Raw genomic sequence first — 15,537 nt, 5'->3', positions numbered from 1 at the left:
CGATAGAGAAATGTTATATGTGTGCTCTACATTAACTCTATAAAGACTAAAATTGATGAAAATGAAGAGTAAAAAACAAACTTCCCCGGTGGTTGTTGGTGTGTCCGTCCGTTCTTGATCATCCCGACATGCACGTTTCAGACATAAAAGTCTTTCCTCAGGGGTCTCAATTAATTCTGAAACCAACTTTACGGGGTTTGCGGCTCTTCTCTCAGCTGTTCTTCAACTGCTGGACGTCTCTGCCACGTAACGATCTACCTCTCTCGATCGCCGGAAGGATAATCCGTTTGGTACGCTGTGACTCCTTTTATGTGTGTCAGTAGAAGCAGGGTCAGCCAATGGACAACCTCAGCAGTCTATCTCCCAACTTAACGTCACGGACGGACCTGATAGAGAACCGTCCCAATGCGGAAGCTATCAGTAGTGCGGACCTGAAAGAGTCGTGATTACATGAGAATGTTCTAGTGTCGTTTTCGGAAGTGACGTACTCTATCCGACCTGATTGAAAACTAAACGTTTACAATCTCTTAAAACGCTGCAGGAATAATATTTAAATACCGGAATCTCTAAAACCTACTTGAGAACTGAACATTTACTGAATTGAACGATGATTATATGTACCGTATCCAAAAGGATAGGACTAGTGCATTTAAAACTCATTGAGGCTCATGATAACAATGTTGTAAGCCTTATTGAATAGGAGTCTACAGCAGGGTATTGAAGTTTAATTCGTCATTCATGCCCCGGGGCACTGAAGTTTTTAAAGTGAAAATCCAGAATGCTTCACGTAAATTTAACAATGTCCGTATATCTCCACCCCGCAATGGAGGTGCTACACATTCTATCACAGTCCATTTTAAGTCTAGGATATTATGTCCAGAGTCTATTAAATGTTGTACCATTGGAGCGGTTAACTTCGATGTATTGAATCTGGATTTGTGTTCTCCTAACCTAACTCGGATCGGTCTCGTGGTACGTCCGATATATAGCTTTGGGCAGGGGCAAATGATGACATAAACAACATTATAAGATTGACAATTGGTGTTACTCTTCCTCCAAACCTTATAACCTGAAATTGGATCTTCCCACTGAATACCTGTAATGGTTTGTACACACCAGGCACAGCGACCACATGGTTGGTGGCCCACTAAAGTTTCCTGCTCCTCATGAGTGTCAATCTGTGCATGAACAGTCTGATCTCTTATGTTTTTACCCCGAGACATTGCAAATGTTGGAGGTTCCGAGAAGATGTTATGCATGGAAAGAATGTGCCAATGCTTGTAAATAGCTTCTTTAATTATCCCTGCTGCCGTAGACTGCTTCAGAACACATGTCAATCGAACTTCATCTTTCCTTGGTCTATACTGTAAAAGAGCGGAGCGTTCACTAAACTTCGCTCTTTTGTATGCATTATTGATAGCCTTCTGCGGGTAACCACGTTCCCGAAACCTCTCTGCTAAAATATTTGCTTGTGACTCAAAGTCTTTCTCAGTAGAACAAATTCTTTGGCTCTAAAATATTGACTAACTGGTAGCCCCATCTTAAAGCTGTAAGAATGATGACTTGAGAATCGTAGCAGATTGTTTCGGTCGGTGGATTTCCGATAGATGGTAGTGTGATATTTGCCTTGATCTATGCTTATAGACACGTCTAAGAAGGTGATCTGAGATTTAGAAGTATGTGATGTGAATTGTAAATTGTTGTCCAATGTGTTGATCCATTCTAAAAAAGAATATAACTGTGTATCAGAGCCATTCCAGATGAAAAAGATGTCATCAATAAAACGATACCAACACGAAATGTGTTGCCACCAATTGGACGTATATACCTGAGTACTCTCAAATTGAGCAACGTACAAATTGGCCACTGATGGAGCTAAAGGTGACCCCATTGGTATGCCGTGTATTTGATGATAGCAGTCCTTACCAAACCAGAAAAAGTTGTTATGTAACACTATTTCCGCCAATTCTAATAATGTATTGGTTTTGATCCTTTCTGTTACTCTTCGCTGATTTAATACCATGTCCACTATCTCCAATGCTCTATTTTGCGGTATATTAGTATATAGAGAGTTGATGTCCATGGTCACCATCGTTATTGATTCCCAATGTACTTGTAACGTATCCAAGTTCCTCAAAAAATGTGCTGTGTCTTTAATGTATGAAGGGGACTGTGCCACAAAGGGTTGCAAAAATAGATCTACAAAAATTGCCACTGTCTCCAAAACCGACCCGTTTTGCGATACTATGGGTCTAATTGGTGGAGCTTCCAAACTTTTGTGTATTTTGGGTATGGAATAAATGACTGGGCGCCTGGGATGAGTGACCATAAGGTACACTTTCTCTTTATTGGTCAGCCTCGATTCACATTCAACCACTTCTCGAACTTTAGATTTAAGAATCTCTGTGGGATCCCCAGTGATTAACTGATAGTATTTGGAATCGTTCAGGTGACCCAATAAATCTTCAATGTACTTAGACCGATCTTGTATAACCACTGCCCCCCCTTTGTCAGCGGGTTTGATAATAATCTGTGATGCTTTTTTTAAACTCGCAAGAGCTTCTGTCTGTGCTGGAGGAAGATTATGCATTCTCCGATGAACCTTTGATTCGAAGGCTGATAGATCTTTTAGTACTAGGGCTTGAAACGTTTGAATGTGGGGGTCCACTGGGCCGGGTGGAGTCCAGTTTGACTTAGGTTTCACTACTGAAGGGTCTATGTCCGCTGGTCGCTTGTCTGAAAAGTATAATCGCAAGTTCAATTTGCGTATAAAACGTTGAAAAAAAATACGGCTTTCGAAAGCTGAATGTTTGGTGGTAGGGACGTAGGAAAGACCTTGATCCAGAACTGCTATCTGGGTGTCAGTTAAAGAGGTAGAGGATATATTGATAACTGATGTGGACTTAAGAACTGGTCCTTCAGTGTTACCTCGACTGACTGATTGTCATTCCTTCCGGCGATCGAGAGAGGTAGATCGTTACGTGGCAGAGACGTCCAGCAGTTGAAGAACAGCTGAGAGAAGAGCCGCAAACCCCGTAAAGTTGGTTTCAGAATTAATTGAGACCCCTGAGGAAAGACTTTTATGTCTGAAACGTGCATGTCGGGATGATCAAGAACGGACGGACACACCAACAACCACCGGGGAAGTTTGTTTTTTACTCTTCATTTTCATCAATTTTAGTCTTTATAGAGTTAATGTAGAGCACACATATAACATTTCTCTATCGCCACGGAAGTGTTTCCCAGGTCCATCGGGACAAATATAAACATTTAAAAATTTCTAAAAAAAAACTTAAGGAGGAGGAGGAAGGTTAATGATTATATCACCACTAAGTAGTGGTGCTGGGCACCTACACTATATGTATGAAACCTTTCTCCAACTCCATATATTATGTATTTAAACAAATTTTTAATACATTTTTGTTAAAATACACACCACTTGTTTGTGTAGGGATAAATTCCTTAAAACAGTCAAACATAGCACAAAGTAACATTTTGAAATTCAAAACGTTGACAGCGACATTTGTTTGTGATTAATTTTGTATTGTAGTTTTTGGTCGCTGCATCCTGTGGTGTATTTTTTGATATAGTTTTAACGTTTGAAGTTAGCCAGACAAAAACCAAGATGCTTTTTTAAATTGTATTTTATTTATGATTGGTATCATTTGTCATTTTTATCTCCTCAGGGGGTTTGTAACTTTACTTTATGCTTTACTTTTATAGCGAGTAGGAAATGTTGTAAATAAATAATAAGTATCTGCCCCCATCTCATTGAGCAGATAGATTTTGTGCACAAAATTCATTGGGCAAACAAAATCTTATTCAGCTAAAAAGAGGCAGGGCTGAAGGCGTTCCAGGGGCAGGGCTAAACTCAACTGGCTCACACAGGGACTGTAATCTTAAAATGAGCGCGCTCGTGCACATATAAGTGAGCAGATGCGCTTGAATTTTATATCGTCTGTGCAAGTGCACGTGCATTACATAAAATATGCCTAGCACGCCCCTAATTGTAAGCAGTTACACGAGAAAACATTATTCGTGTATGTTTTCGTAGGACTTGTCGGCTTTTACACGTGCCAAGTGAACACATTTATAACATGCGCGTGTGAAGGAAATTACCTGTTTGACCAATTAGTCCACCAGGTTTCCCAGGTTATCTCTAGATCATCAAGACATCTCTGGGTTCTTCAGCCTGCACTCCCCCCAGTTTACCCAGACTCCTCACCCAGTCAGTTTTTGGCTATAAAGAGTTTTATTCTGACTTGCACTTGCTAATTAGCAGAAGTAAATAGGCACAGGTAACAGCCTTAAACACACCGCGTTCGCAGGTTATAGAATCGCGCAGGGGCAGCTCAGGGCAATCTGCTGCCAGAGATGAAGGATGAAATGGTGCCCCCCCCCAAATGGCTCGGTGCAGGTGAAATCACCAAGGGCCAGGGCAGGGAGAAGGCAATGGAGGGTGAAGTGACTTGCCCAAGATCACGAGGAATGGCAATAGGATTTGAACTCTGGCTTCTCTTGTTTGCAGCCCACTATTCTAACCATTGAGTTTTTGGACATGTTTGTTTTTTTTTGTTGTTCTCAGTCTGCACTAGGGGGCGCTGGAGAAATGTTTAATGGGGTGGGGCAGCCAAAGACCACCCCACCTCCATTCCCTATTGCCTGCCTCCCACCCTTCTCCGGGATCTGCCCCCTGGGTGCGTGAAAGGTTGGAAAATGGTGGGAGTCTGTGTGTGTGACACACTCTCTCTTAGGGCTGATACAAGGGTATGAGATGTCCTAGACGAACCTTACAGCCTTTCATTTCCCCTTCCCTCCCCTTCCCACATAAATAAAATGTATGCATTCTTTTCCATTTTAAAATGTATTAACTTCCCCAACCTAAAAAAGCAGATTGCATACGGAAAATAGACATTTAAAGTACAATCTTCTGAAGCAAAAATATCACTTACAATATATATACTGGGGTAGATTTTAAAAGGGGCGCGTGGGAGTAGATTTGTTTGCGCAACCCAGCGCAAACAAATCTAATCCCGATTTTATAACACGCGCGCGCTGCCGCACGCGTGTTATAAAATACAGGGTCGGCGCACGCAAGGCTGCGCAAAATCGGCAGCCTGCTCGCGCTGAGCCGCGCAGCCATCCTCCTTTCCCTCCCGGCCCCCCCCCACCTTCCCCTCCCTTCCCCAATCTAACTCACCCCCCACCCTAACTAATTCCCCCCTACCTTTATTTTACAAGTTACGCCAGCCCGAGGCAGGCGTAACTTGCGCATGCTGGCCGGCTGCCAGCGCACCATATTCCAGTCTGGGGGCTGGTCCGGAGGCCGCGGCCACACCCCCGGAACGCCCCTGGGCAGGAACCACGCCCGCGGCCCCACCCCAGAACGCCCCCGATGACACGCCAGCCGTGACACGCCCCCCCCCCCCCAGGAAAGCCCCGGGACTTACGCGTGTCCTGGGGCTTGTGCGTGGCGCCGAGCCTTTGCAAGTTAGGCTTGGCGCGTGCAGGGGGTGGAAGGGGCAGCTTTTCGGGTGTTACTCGCGTATCCCTTTGAAAATCTGCTCCATTATATAGAAATACACTGCAAAAAACACACTTTCAATAATAATAGTTTATTAGACTTAATAAACTACCTTTCTCATAGTAATCAAGGCAGTTTACTGGATTTCATATTGTATTAGGCCCATGGTAAAGTGCACTGGATGTGGACTTGACCCACAGAAAGCCAGGAATAAACTGAACTACAATTCCAATATAATAAGCCTTCCATATTATAACTGCCAGCACTCAACTTATGAAAAAGCCATAGTGCAAATATTATATCAGGCCCTAAACATCAATACACCTCCTATTAGGAAAACAGATTAAAGCCAGGTTGTTGTAAATCCCTACCCAGAAACTACATGCTAGCAGAATAACTAAAGCCTCAGTAACACAAGCAGAATACAGATAAACTCTCATGAAATACAGAATAAAAAGATCATAAAATATAAATCCAAGTGTGGGGACAACATCTGAACTGGAAATCTCAAGAAGTCAAACTCTTTAAGCAATGCAAACACAATCAAGAAATATAAAATATTAAACATACCAATAAAAAGAATGTCAAATCTGCTGATAAATTCAGCCAATTAAAAATACATATAAAAATGTTTAAAATATTCCCAATAAAATATTTTAAAACAGCAGATACATCACATCCAATAATTAAAACTAATAGAGATGTGAATCGTGTGATCGATCGTCTTAACGATCGATTTTGGCTGGGGGGGAGGGAATCGGATCGTCGCGGTTTTGTTTTTTTTACAATCATGTAAATCGTAAATCGGGGGAGGGCGGGAAAACCGGCACACTAAAACAATCCTAAAACCCACCCCGACCCTTTAAAATAAATCCCCCACCCTCCCGAACCCCCCCAAAATGTCTTAAATTACCTGGGGTCCAGTGGGGGGGTCCCGGTGTGATCTTCCACTCTCGGGCCACGGGTGCGTTAATAGAAATGGCGCCGGCGCTACCTTTGCCCTGTCATATGACAGGGCAAAGGTAGCGCCGGCGCCATTTTGGTTCCTGTCCCCCGACGTCACGAGTGCAGGAGATCGCTCCCGGATCCCCGCTGGACCCCCAGGGACTTTTGGCCAGCTTGGGGGGGCCTCCTGACCCCCACAAGACTTGCAAAAGTCCAGCGGGGGTCCGGGAGCGACCTCCTGCACTCGAATCGTATTGCCGTATTGCAAAATGGCGCCGGTCATATGACAGGGCAAAGGTAGCGCCGGCGCCATTTCTATTAACGCACCCGTGGCCCGAGAGTGGAAGATCACACCGGGACCCCCCCCACTGGACCCCAGGTAATTTAAGACATTTGGGGGGGGGGGTTCGGGAGGGTGGGGGATTTATTTTAAAGGGTCGGGGTGGGTTTTAGGGTTGTTTTAGTGTGCCGGTTTCCCGCCCTCCCCCTTCCCCTCCCCCTTCCCCCGATTTACGATTTTTGACGATAAATCGGGGGAATTCCTATTGTATATCGCCTCTAACGATTTTTGACGATTTAAAATATATCGGACGATATTTTAAATCGTCAAAAAACGATTCACATCCCTAAAAACTAACAAGGATTAAAAAAAAATCTCCCACTCTCCATACCTGGGAATTTTATATTTCCAATCCTCCTGAGATAGTCATAGATGGGAGGAGGGCGCACAAACTTTAACCTCTCTCTCACACCATATATACAGGTACTCTCATACACGCATATACATGTGCGCAGGCACTCTCCCTCATAGAAACACACATACACACACAAAAACCCTCTCATATATACACATACATGCACATCTACCCTCTCAAAGACACACACATACATATATACACACACACACCCCACCATCCTCTCATACACAACACACATACACACACACTCGCAGGCTGCCACATACACACACACACACACACACACAAAAGCAGGCTGCCTCACACACAACACACTCACACACACTCGCAGGCTGCCTCACACACACACACACACACACACACACACACAAGCAGGCTGCCTCACACACAACACACTCACACACACTCGCAGGCTGCCTCACACACATACACACACAAGCAGGCTGCCTCACACACAACACACTCACACACACTCGCAGGCTGCCTCACACACACACACACACACACACAAGCAGGCTGCCTCACACACAACACACTCACACACACAAGCAGGCTGCCTCACACAACACACACACACACACATAAATTGTGCCTTTTCCCATGCTTCCGCCGCCACCGACCTGGGCTCTGGCGGTGGTCCGTGGCCACCTTTCCTTTCATTTGACCGCCACTAGCTTGGGTTCCGGCTGCTGTCAGAAAAGGAAAGAAAGCCATGGGCCGCTGCCAGAGCCCAAGTCAGTGGCGGCAGAAAATTGGGAAGCCCCTTCTGCCATTTCTTCAGCCGCCACTGGCTTGGGCTCGGGCAGTGGCCCCGCACTGCCATTTCTCCAGCCGCCACTGGCTTGAGCTCCGGTGGCAGCTTGCGGCCCCGCATGACTTTCTTCTAGCCATGGCAGGATGGGCTCTGCTGCGGCCTTGCAGGCCTCTCTTCTGGCCCTGCACAGCTGCCTTCCGGCTGCAATAGGATGGCTCTGCCACGGTCCTGTAGGTTTCTCTTCGGGCCAGCAGCCCCACTTCTTCTCTTCCGTGGGAGTGACCGGCCCACCCAGTGAAGCCTGATCCCCTGATAGGGCAGTCCGCCCCCCCCCCCCCCCCCCCCCACCATTTTCAAATTTAAGTGCAGGTACAATAAAGTCAGGGTGAGGTGGCTGTGGCAGGAAAAGTTTCAGGTGGCAATTTTGCCGGCTCGAAATCTTGCCACCTGAAGCAGCCGCCTCATTATAGAACTGCCCCTGGAATTATGAATTCCCCTGACCTGCCCCCAAATCCACTCATTTTTTACACGAGCAAAGTTATTCGCGCCCCAATACTTGTGGATGTATGTGCGAGGTTTAAGCACTGTTCGCACGCGCATCTGCTACTTTGTGCGTGCATCTCTTTTAAAATTCACCTTCAACTGAGCAGTGTTCTGCTAGAGTTATATGCGACAGTCTGCTCAGAAAACTAGCTGTGCTAAAGTTATCCAGGTACAGTTAATGGATTGGGTTTATTCAGCGGCAGATATATCTGGACAAGTCCTGCTGCATATGCAGATAAAATTGCATGCATACATTTACCCAGATAGCTTGTCTGCTCACTGACTCAATGAATGCAGACTTCGGTGATTTCCAAAAAAAGACTATCGGGTGTAGATAAACATCTGTAGTTAGGGGCTCTCCTGTAACATAAAGTTGTGTAATGATGCTTGGTTTGCAGGGAAGAATATATGAAAGGGGGGAAAGAGGTCTGGGCAGGGAAAGAGGAGTTAGAAATAATTTTCTTTTGGATACAATTACAAAATCTAATGTATTTTGGACACACGATCAATTACATTGCAATCAAATTCTTGGGATCTGTGAGATCACATGTACCAGTTAGGCTTGGAGAATGCATTAGCTTCAGCATTTTTACCCTCCTCCCCATCTCATAGGAGTGGCGTGCAGATGTCTTTGACATTATGCTGCTGTTATCAAAGTTGAAAAAGAATTCTAGTGCATTCCCTTTGTAACTGCTTACAACATAACTGATGAATAAAACAGCCTTTCATGCAAACACAATCAAGGCCAATCAGAGGTGCAATTATGATGCTGCTGAGCAATAGGTTTCTTATTGCCATGTAAAAAGACAGCAGTCACTCTTCATGGACGAGGCAGGCATTATTCTCCATTCCATTAAATTACAGGACTGATTTTTAATAGGAATATGGACTCTAGTGTAGGAAAGGGTTTCCTAAATCTGACCAAGTGATCCCACAGCTAGTCAGATTTTCAGGATATTCAGGATGAATAATGCATGGTATGAAAAAAAAAAAGTTGTATATGCCAAGTCTCCAACGTATGCAAGTTTATCTCATGCATATTCCCGAAGAAGATCCTGAAAACCTGATTGGCTGTGGAGGCCCCCAGGACGGGTTTGGGAGGCCCTGTCATATCCGAAATAAATCGTTTCTCACCTCTTCATGTGTTTGGGTGAGTAGTCTCTCTCTGGATTGACTGGCGCATGCTTCACGTGCATTGCATTGTAGGAAGTATGGGTGTATTCATTTTCATCATTGTAGTCGGGGCCGAGCAATGTCCTAGCCCATGTTCCCATGTCATAGGGAGGGAGCGTGCCTCCAAATTCAGAGGGTAGGCATTCAGGGTGTATGAGCTGGTGAAGACTATTCAAATTATTACCATGGAGAAAGATCTGGGAAAAAAAAAACCAATAACAAAATGGTTATTAGTAAAGTATATTAAACTTATTTGTTGGCAGGCTTTTTCTACTGAGGTCTGAATATCAGTCATGGCCATAGAAGAGCTGAATCCCTTCTCATTCAGATCAATGAGCAATCATTTCTTTTCCTTGAGGAGATCCGTAATTTAGCATGATTATTGATTTTAGATTCTCCGTGACAGCTCAGATTAGGTCGGCACTTAAATCTGGTTATTTTAAGTTCAGACTTTTGTGCAGATTGACGTATATTTTACTCCAGGAAGATTTTTGGGTCAGTGCTGCACAGTTTTGTTCTGACCCTGCTTGACCACTGTAATGCCTCATATGTTGGGCTTCCACACACTATTATTTGACTTCTACCACTGGTACAAAACTCAGCAGCATGTCTTCTTACAAGTCTCCCCATTCGTGAAACATGTTATGCCTCAACTTATAGAACTTCATTGGCTTCCTATTGCCAAAGGATTCATTTTAAGACACCAATGCTCATATTTAAGGATCTACATAGGAATGGGCCTGGGTATTTGTTAGACCTAGTAGAATGGTATTCTCTTTTGTCTTCTTCAATCTGCTGACCATCTTTTGCTGGTCATTCCTTCATTTATAGATGTTACAAGAAGTATGTCTTTGCTGTAACTGGGTCCTTATTTGTGAAACTGTTTTCCTTTTAAGAGAGTTGTTAGGCTATAAGATCTTTTGGAAACTTACTTTTTTTGGTTGGCTATTTCTATTGGGAACCAACGCTGTGACATTAGAGATTTTAAGAAGATCAACTGGATGGGGTTTTTTTTTTAACATTTGTTTGTGTTAACTTTGTTTTTATGGATGAATTTGTAATCCACTATGAATGATTATAAGGCAGAATATAAGAATTTTATTAAATTAACTTTAAAAATGAAATTTTAAGTCCAAAATAGTGGGTGGATAGTATAGAAAAAATATTTTCCAATCTGTAAATTTACTAAGCCTCAGCAAGTGTGGAACAAGACTAGTTAATCTTGGTCTTAAAATACCAACTACAGTCTTCTAGAGTTGCAGACCAGGATTTACTGTAGGCATAGGCCACCTAAGCACCTGCCTACATCACCAGAGTTTGAAAGTATCAAATACTGAAGCCAGAGAGGACCTGTCTCCAGCGGCACTGCATCAAAGGGACACTCTTACATCCCTGCCTCTGCTCCTTGCTTTCTGAGGGAGCCCTTCCTCCTCACTGGTATTGCCTAATGGTGCCAAAAATCTTAAATCTGGCCACTTTATCTTTTGAAACTAGAATAAATATTGTATCTAATGTAACAATACCTGAATGTAATCTGCTTTGAAGTGCTGAAAATCAGAATATAAATAAATAAAATAATAATAATTATTATTATTATGAATGTGTGGCACCCCTCTGGGTGAGCCACAAATTCATAATACCCCACATTCATAATACCCCACATTCATAATACCCCACAAACCAGCTAGAAGGAATACCACAGTTCAGCTCCTCTTCTAGAGGTTGTCTGAGTGGGTGGACCTTTCTTTTATAAGTAGGGACTAGGACAAGAGAAGGTGTAGCATTTGAGATGGGATTTTTTAGAGAGGAGCTTTGCTAGAGTGGTTTCCATTTAGTGAGGCTTCCATTCCTTACTTAGTATATTTTTGGATGATACTCCTTCCTGTGTACTCCCTGCCAGGTTGGACACACCTCAAGTTAGAGAAGAGACTTTGTTGGGAGATTTGGCTTCTTTGAGAGTTGTTTTGCTGGGTTGCAGCCTGGTACTCCTGGAGATGGCCTTCCCCTAGATCAGGAGGCCAGGAAACTGAAGATCAGTACCCTTCTAGAACAGAGAAGAGCTGCAGTGGTAGTGACACCCCAGAAGGCTTTTGGACATTTTTGTACAGGAATTCTCTTTTTGTTGCGAGGAGTTATTTTTGTCACCTCTTCTCTCTTTTTTGAAGATTGGGCAATGGACCTGATCTTTGCAGCCTAGCCCTTTCCTTCTGAGGTCCAAGAAAGGGAACAAGTTGAAAGACAGGAAAACAGAAGTGAAGACCCTTCTCAGGAGCCTCCCCCCTTCCCCCCCGGGACACAGGGACAGGCTGGGTAGCAGATCTTTACTGGAATGTTAGGTAGGATTATTTCCCAGCGACTAGAACCCTAATACACTCACAGGCCGATACAGTACAGTGCGCTCAAGCAGAACGCACTGTTAACCCACGTTTGGACGCGCTAGCTTTACCCCTTATTCAGTAAGGGGTAATAGCAAGTCAAAAACGTGCGTCCAACCCCCCAAAACTAATAGCGCCCGCAACATGTAAATGCATGTTGATGGCCCTATTAGTTTTTCCCACGCCATACAGAAAGTAAAATGTGCAGCCAAGCCACACATTTTACTTTCAGAAATTAGAGCTTAACCAAAGGTAGGCTTTAATTTCTCTCGGCACCGGGAAAGTGTACAGAAAAGCAGTAAAAACTGTTTTTCTGTACACTCTCCGACTTAATATCATGGCGATATTAAGTCAGAGGTCCCAAAAGTTAAAAATAATCAAAAATAAAAAAATTTTAATTCGGCTCGTGGGTTTAAAACCGGACGCTCAATTTTGCCGTCGTCCGGTTTCCGAACCCGTGGCTGTCAGTGGGTTTGAGAACCGATGCCAGCAAAATTGAGCGCCGGCTATCAAACCCGCTGACAGCCGCCGCTCCTGTCCAAAAAGAGGCGCTAGGAATGTGCTAGTGTCCCTAGCGCCTCTTTTTACCGCGGGCCCTAATTTGAATACATTTTTTTTCTGAATTGCGCGCACAGGAGAGCAGGCGCTCGCCCGTTCTCCCGCGGTTTTTAGTGTATCGGCCTGTCAGTGCAGGAGTATTAGGAATTTCCCCTGGAACCTGAGTTAGCAGACATACACATAGCCAAGTACATCCAACTCTACTTTCAGTTATTGTTATTGTTGGACTTTGATTACATTTTTGAAACAATCATTAAACTACTTTATTCTGAACACCCAGCTCTGGGTTCTGCCACATTTTTGTTCCAGACAAGCATCACTACAACACCAGTGCAAAAAACATATACTCACTGATAAAGGAAATGACTCACTGCCTGGGTCAAAGCAGTAGCTCCCCCCCCCCCCCCCTTCAAAGATAAAGGTTACAGATGTATTATAAAGTTGTTCTGATGGACAGTAGCTAAGGTTGAAGCCTTGACAATTGGTATTACTGTTCATGTTCACGCTTTTCAAACTCATGCTAATTCAGTTTTAGAGGGCTAACAGGTTACTTTTCTCATTTATTTATGAGCTTTGCTTTTTTTATATCTCTCCTCTATTTACCATAGCTACAAATTTTGCCTCTATGCCATAGCTTGCTAGTATAAAGACAGTACTGTAGGCACTGTTATGCACTACGGAAGTTGCAAAGCATTTATTGACAGTGCCACCCTGAGTAAGCAGACAGTTTAACACAGAATGCTGGCATATTAGATTACATTGATTTGAAAGAAAGTGATTGATCATATTAGGGTACAATGAGTTTTGGTCATGCTAATCTGACTTCTACCAAAGCAACCTTGTTTCAAATTGCTGGAACAAATTTTCAGTCTTTTTTTGATAAAAGTACTTTCTAGTGAACTGACAAAATGATGTTGGTGTATATGAGCAACCACACCTAGGCCCCTCCTTCAGTTGTGATTATGGTCTCAAAAACCAGGTATCTCTTTGGTTGTCCAATAAAAGGTATCACAACCTGTAAAGATTCCACTTTTCTCCTGGACCAATACACAACTACTAGAATTCTGCACAACAGTCCTCCAGTTTACCCATGCCATGACTATCAATAACTGGGAAATATTCAACATAAGTTGGGTTCTAGTAGTGTTACTTAATATTGCACAGTATACATATGCTGCAATAAAGATGTTTTTGGCTAAAAAAAAAAAAAAAAAAAAAGAAAAGAAATCCTTTAAGAAAAATGTTTTATGTCAGTAAGTACTGAATAATTAATCTGTGGTGCAATGATTTTTTTTTTAGCACTTAGACAAGGACAGCCTGAGGAAGGCACTAAATGTACTCTCTGGTCATCTGTTTCTGCCTGTTTCTACGTGCGTTAACGGAGATTGAAAAATTCTTCTCTCCATGTGAAAGTAATTTCACCTGTGACTATCCCTGATATACTTTATATTGAATTTGTCCGCTTGCCTGCGACAGTTTATTTCCCTTCTGAATACAAGGCTCAAATGGCGAATTAAGAAAGAGGGCAGAGTATGTGTGCAAGCTGGAGCCGGGGAAATCTAGCAATGCAGGAGGAACCTATGCAGTACAAGAGAAAGCACCAGGCTTGAAAAAAGAAGACTGGGAAATGTCTTCATTATGAAAGCACACACTGACAGGGCAGGGGCCAAGCAATCTAAACAAAGCTGGGATGCTGGACTGGATCCACTACCGGCACATAATCAGAAATCTCTCCTCCATCAGCAAGGAAAGAGAGCACAAATCATACCTGCTCATTTTGGAATGGTCATGGGTTTTCTTGTCCCCGACTCTGAAAATAACTCAGTGGTGCTGCATTATTGATTAAACCTAGGCTCTTAAGACCCTTCTGTCAAAACAGGCAGATGCATGTTATCCTCTGTTTTCTGAAACTGCACAGAAAGAGAGTGAGAAAAAGGCAGATGCCTGGTGTGGTCGCTCCAGTTGCACTGCTTTTATGGTAAATTACCCGTTTTCTCGTCTTGTCTTTGAGGAATGGTTTGATTATGGTGTAGAGGGCATGGATGTACCAAGGCTGATTGACAAAGTGAACACCTCCGAAACGGGCAGGGAAGCTGTCCTGAAGAAAAAGAGAGAAACAAAAGTCAATTAACAGGTATAAAGAGGTTCTACAGCTACACAGCACAAGCCTATAAATATGGGCAAGCCTTAGCAACTGTGGACTATGGTAAATAAGTAGGAATATAGGGGTAGATTTTAAAAAGCATTTACTCGAGCAAAACTGGTTTTTGCTCGAGTAAATACACTTTACTCAAGTAAGTGGGCTTTTCAAAATTGCTACAATATATGCCATTGAATTGTCCATAGGATTTACTCAAGTAAGTGCACTTTACTCGAGTAAATAGCTTTTGAAAATTGCTACGATAGTATGTCACATTTACATGCGTAACTCCTTTGAAAATGACCCCCTTAGGGGAAGATTTTAAAAAGCATTTACTCGAGCAAAACTGGTTTTTGCTCGAGTAAATACACTTTACTCAAGTAAGTGGGCTTTTCAAAATTGCTACAATATATGCCATTGAATTGTCCATAGGATTTACTCAAGTAAGTGCACTTTACTCGAGTAAATAGCTTTTGAAAATTGCTACGATAGTATGTCACATTTACATGCGTAACTCCTTTGAAAATGACCCCCTTAATGAACACATGCTCTCTTGCTCTCTTCAGGAAATAGCTATGGTCTAATCACTAAAACACTGAATTACTACTCAGAAGAAAATGGTGGAATGCAAGATCAAACCTTATTTGCCCAAGAAAGCTGTTTTATTTTCCTTTGTTTGTTTACCTGACTATGTTTGAATGATGATAAAACAGATTCCTCTCCCCTCACTCCTCCCGAAAGTTACACACAGTTTGGACACTAGAATGTGCTACCCTGCCTTCCATCCAAGGGTTGGATGTTACTGAAATAATAATTTTCAAGTTTAT

General features: G+C 43.1%; 1 protein-coding gene across 1 annotated transcript in view; it reads right to left on the bottom strand.

The window, feature by feature from the left end:
- Positions 1–15,537, bottom strand: part of CLVS1 (clavesin 1) — a 164,666-nt gene that overhangs the window by 24,478 nt on the left and 124,651 nt on the right. The window contains exons 3-4 of the mRNA XM_029591365.1: positions 14,558–14,668; positions 9,599–9,834 (exon numbers count right to left, since the gene is read on the bottom strand). Coding sequence (XP_029447225.1) covers positions 9,599–9,834; positions 14,558–14,668 — 347 coding nt within the window. The remainder of the gene's footprint in view (positions 1–9,598; positions 9,835–14,557; positions 14,669–15,537) is intronic.

This window comes from Rhinatrema bivittatum, chromosome 2 (genome assembly GCF_901001135.1).
Source record: "Rhinatrema bivittatum chromosome 2, aRhiBiv1.1, whole genome shotgun sequence".
NCBI lineage: Eukaryota > Metazoa > Chordata > Amphibia > Gymnophiona > Rhinatrematidae > Rhinatrema > Rhinatrema bivittatum.
Note: the sequence above shows the minus strand (reverse complement) of the source record. Positions and strands in the feature narration are given on the sequence as shown.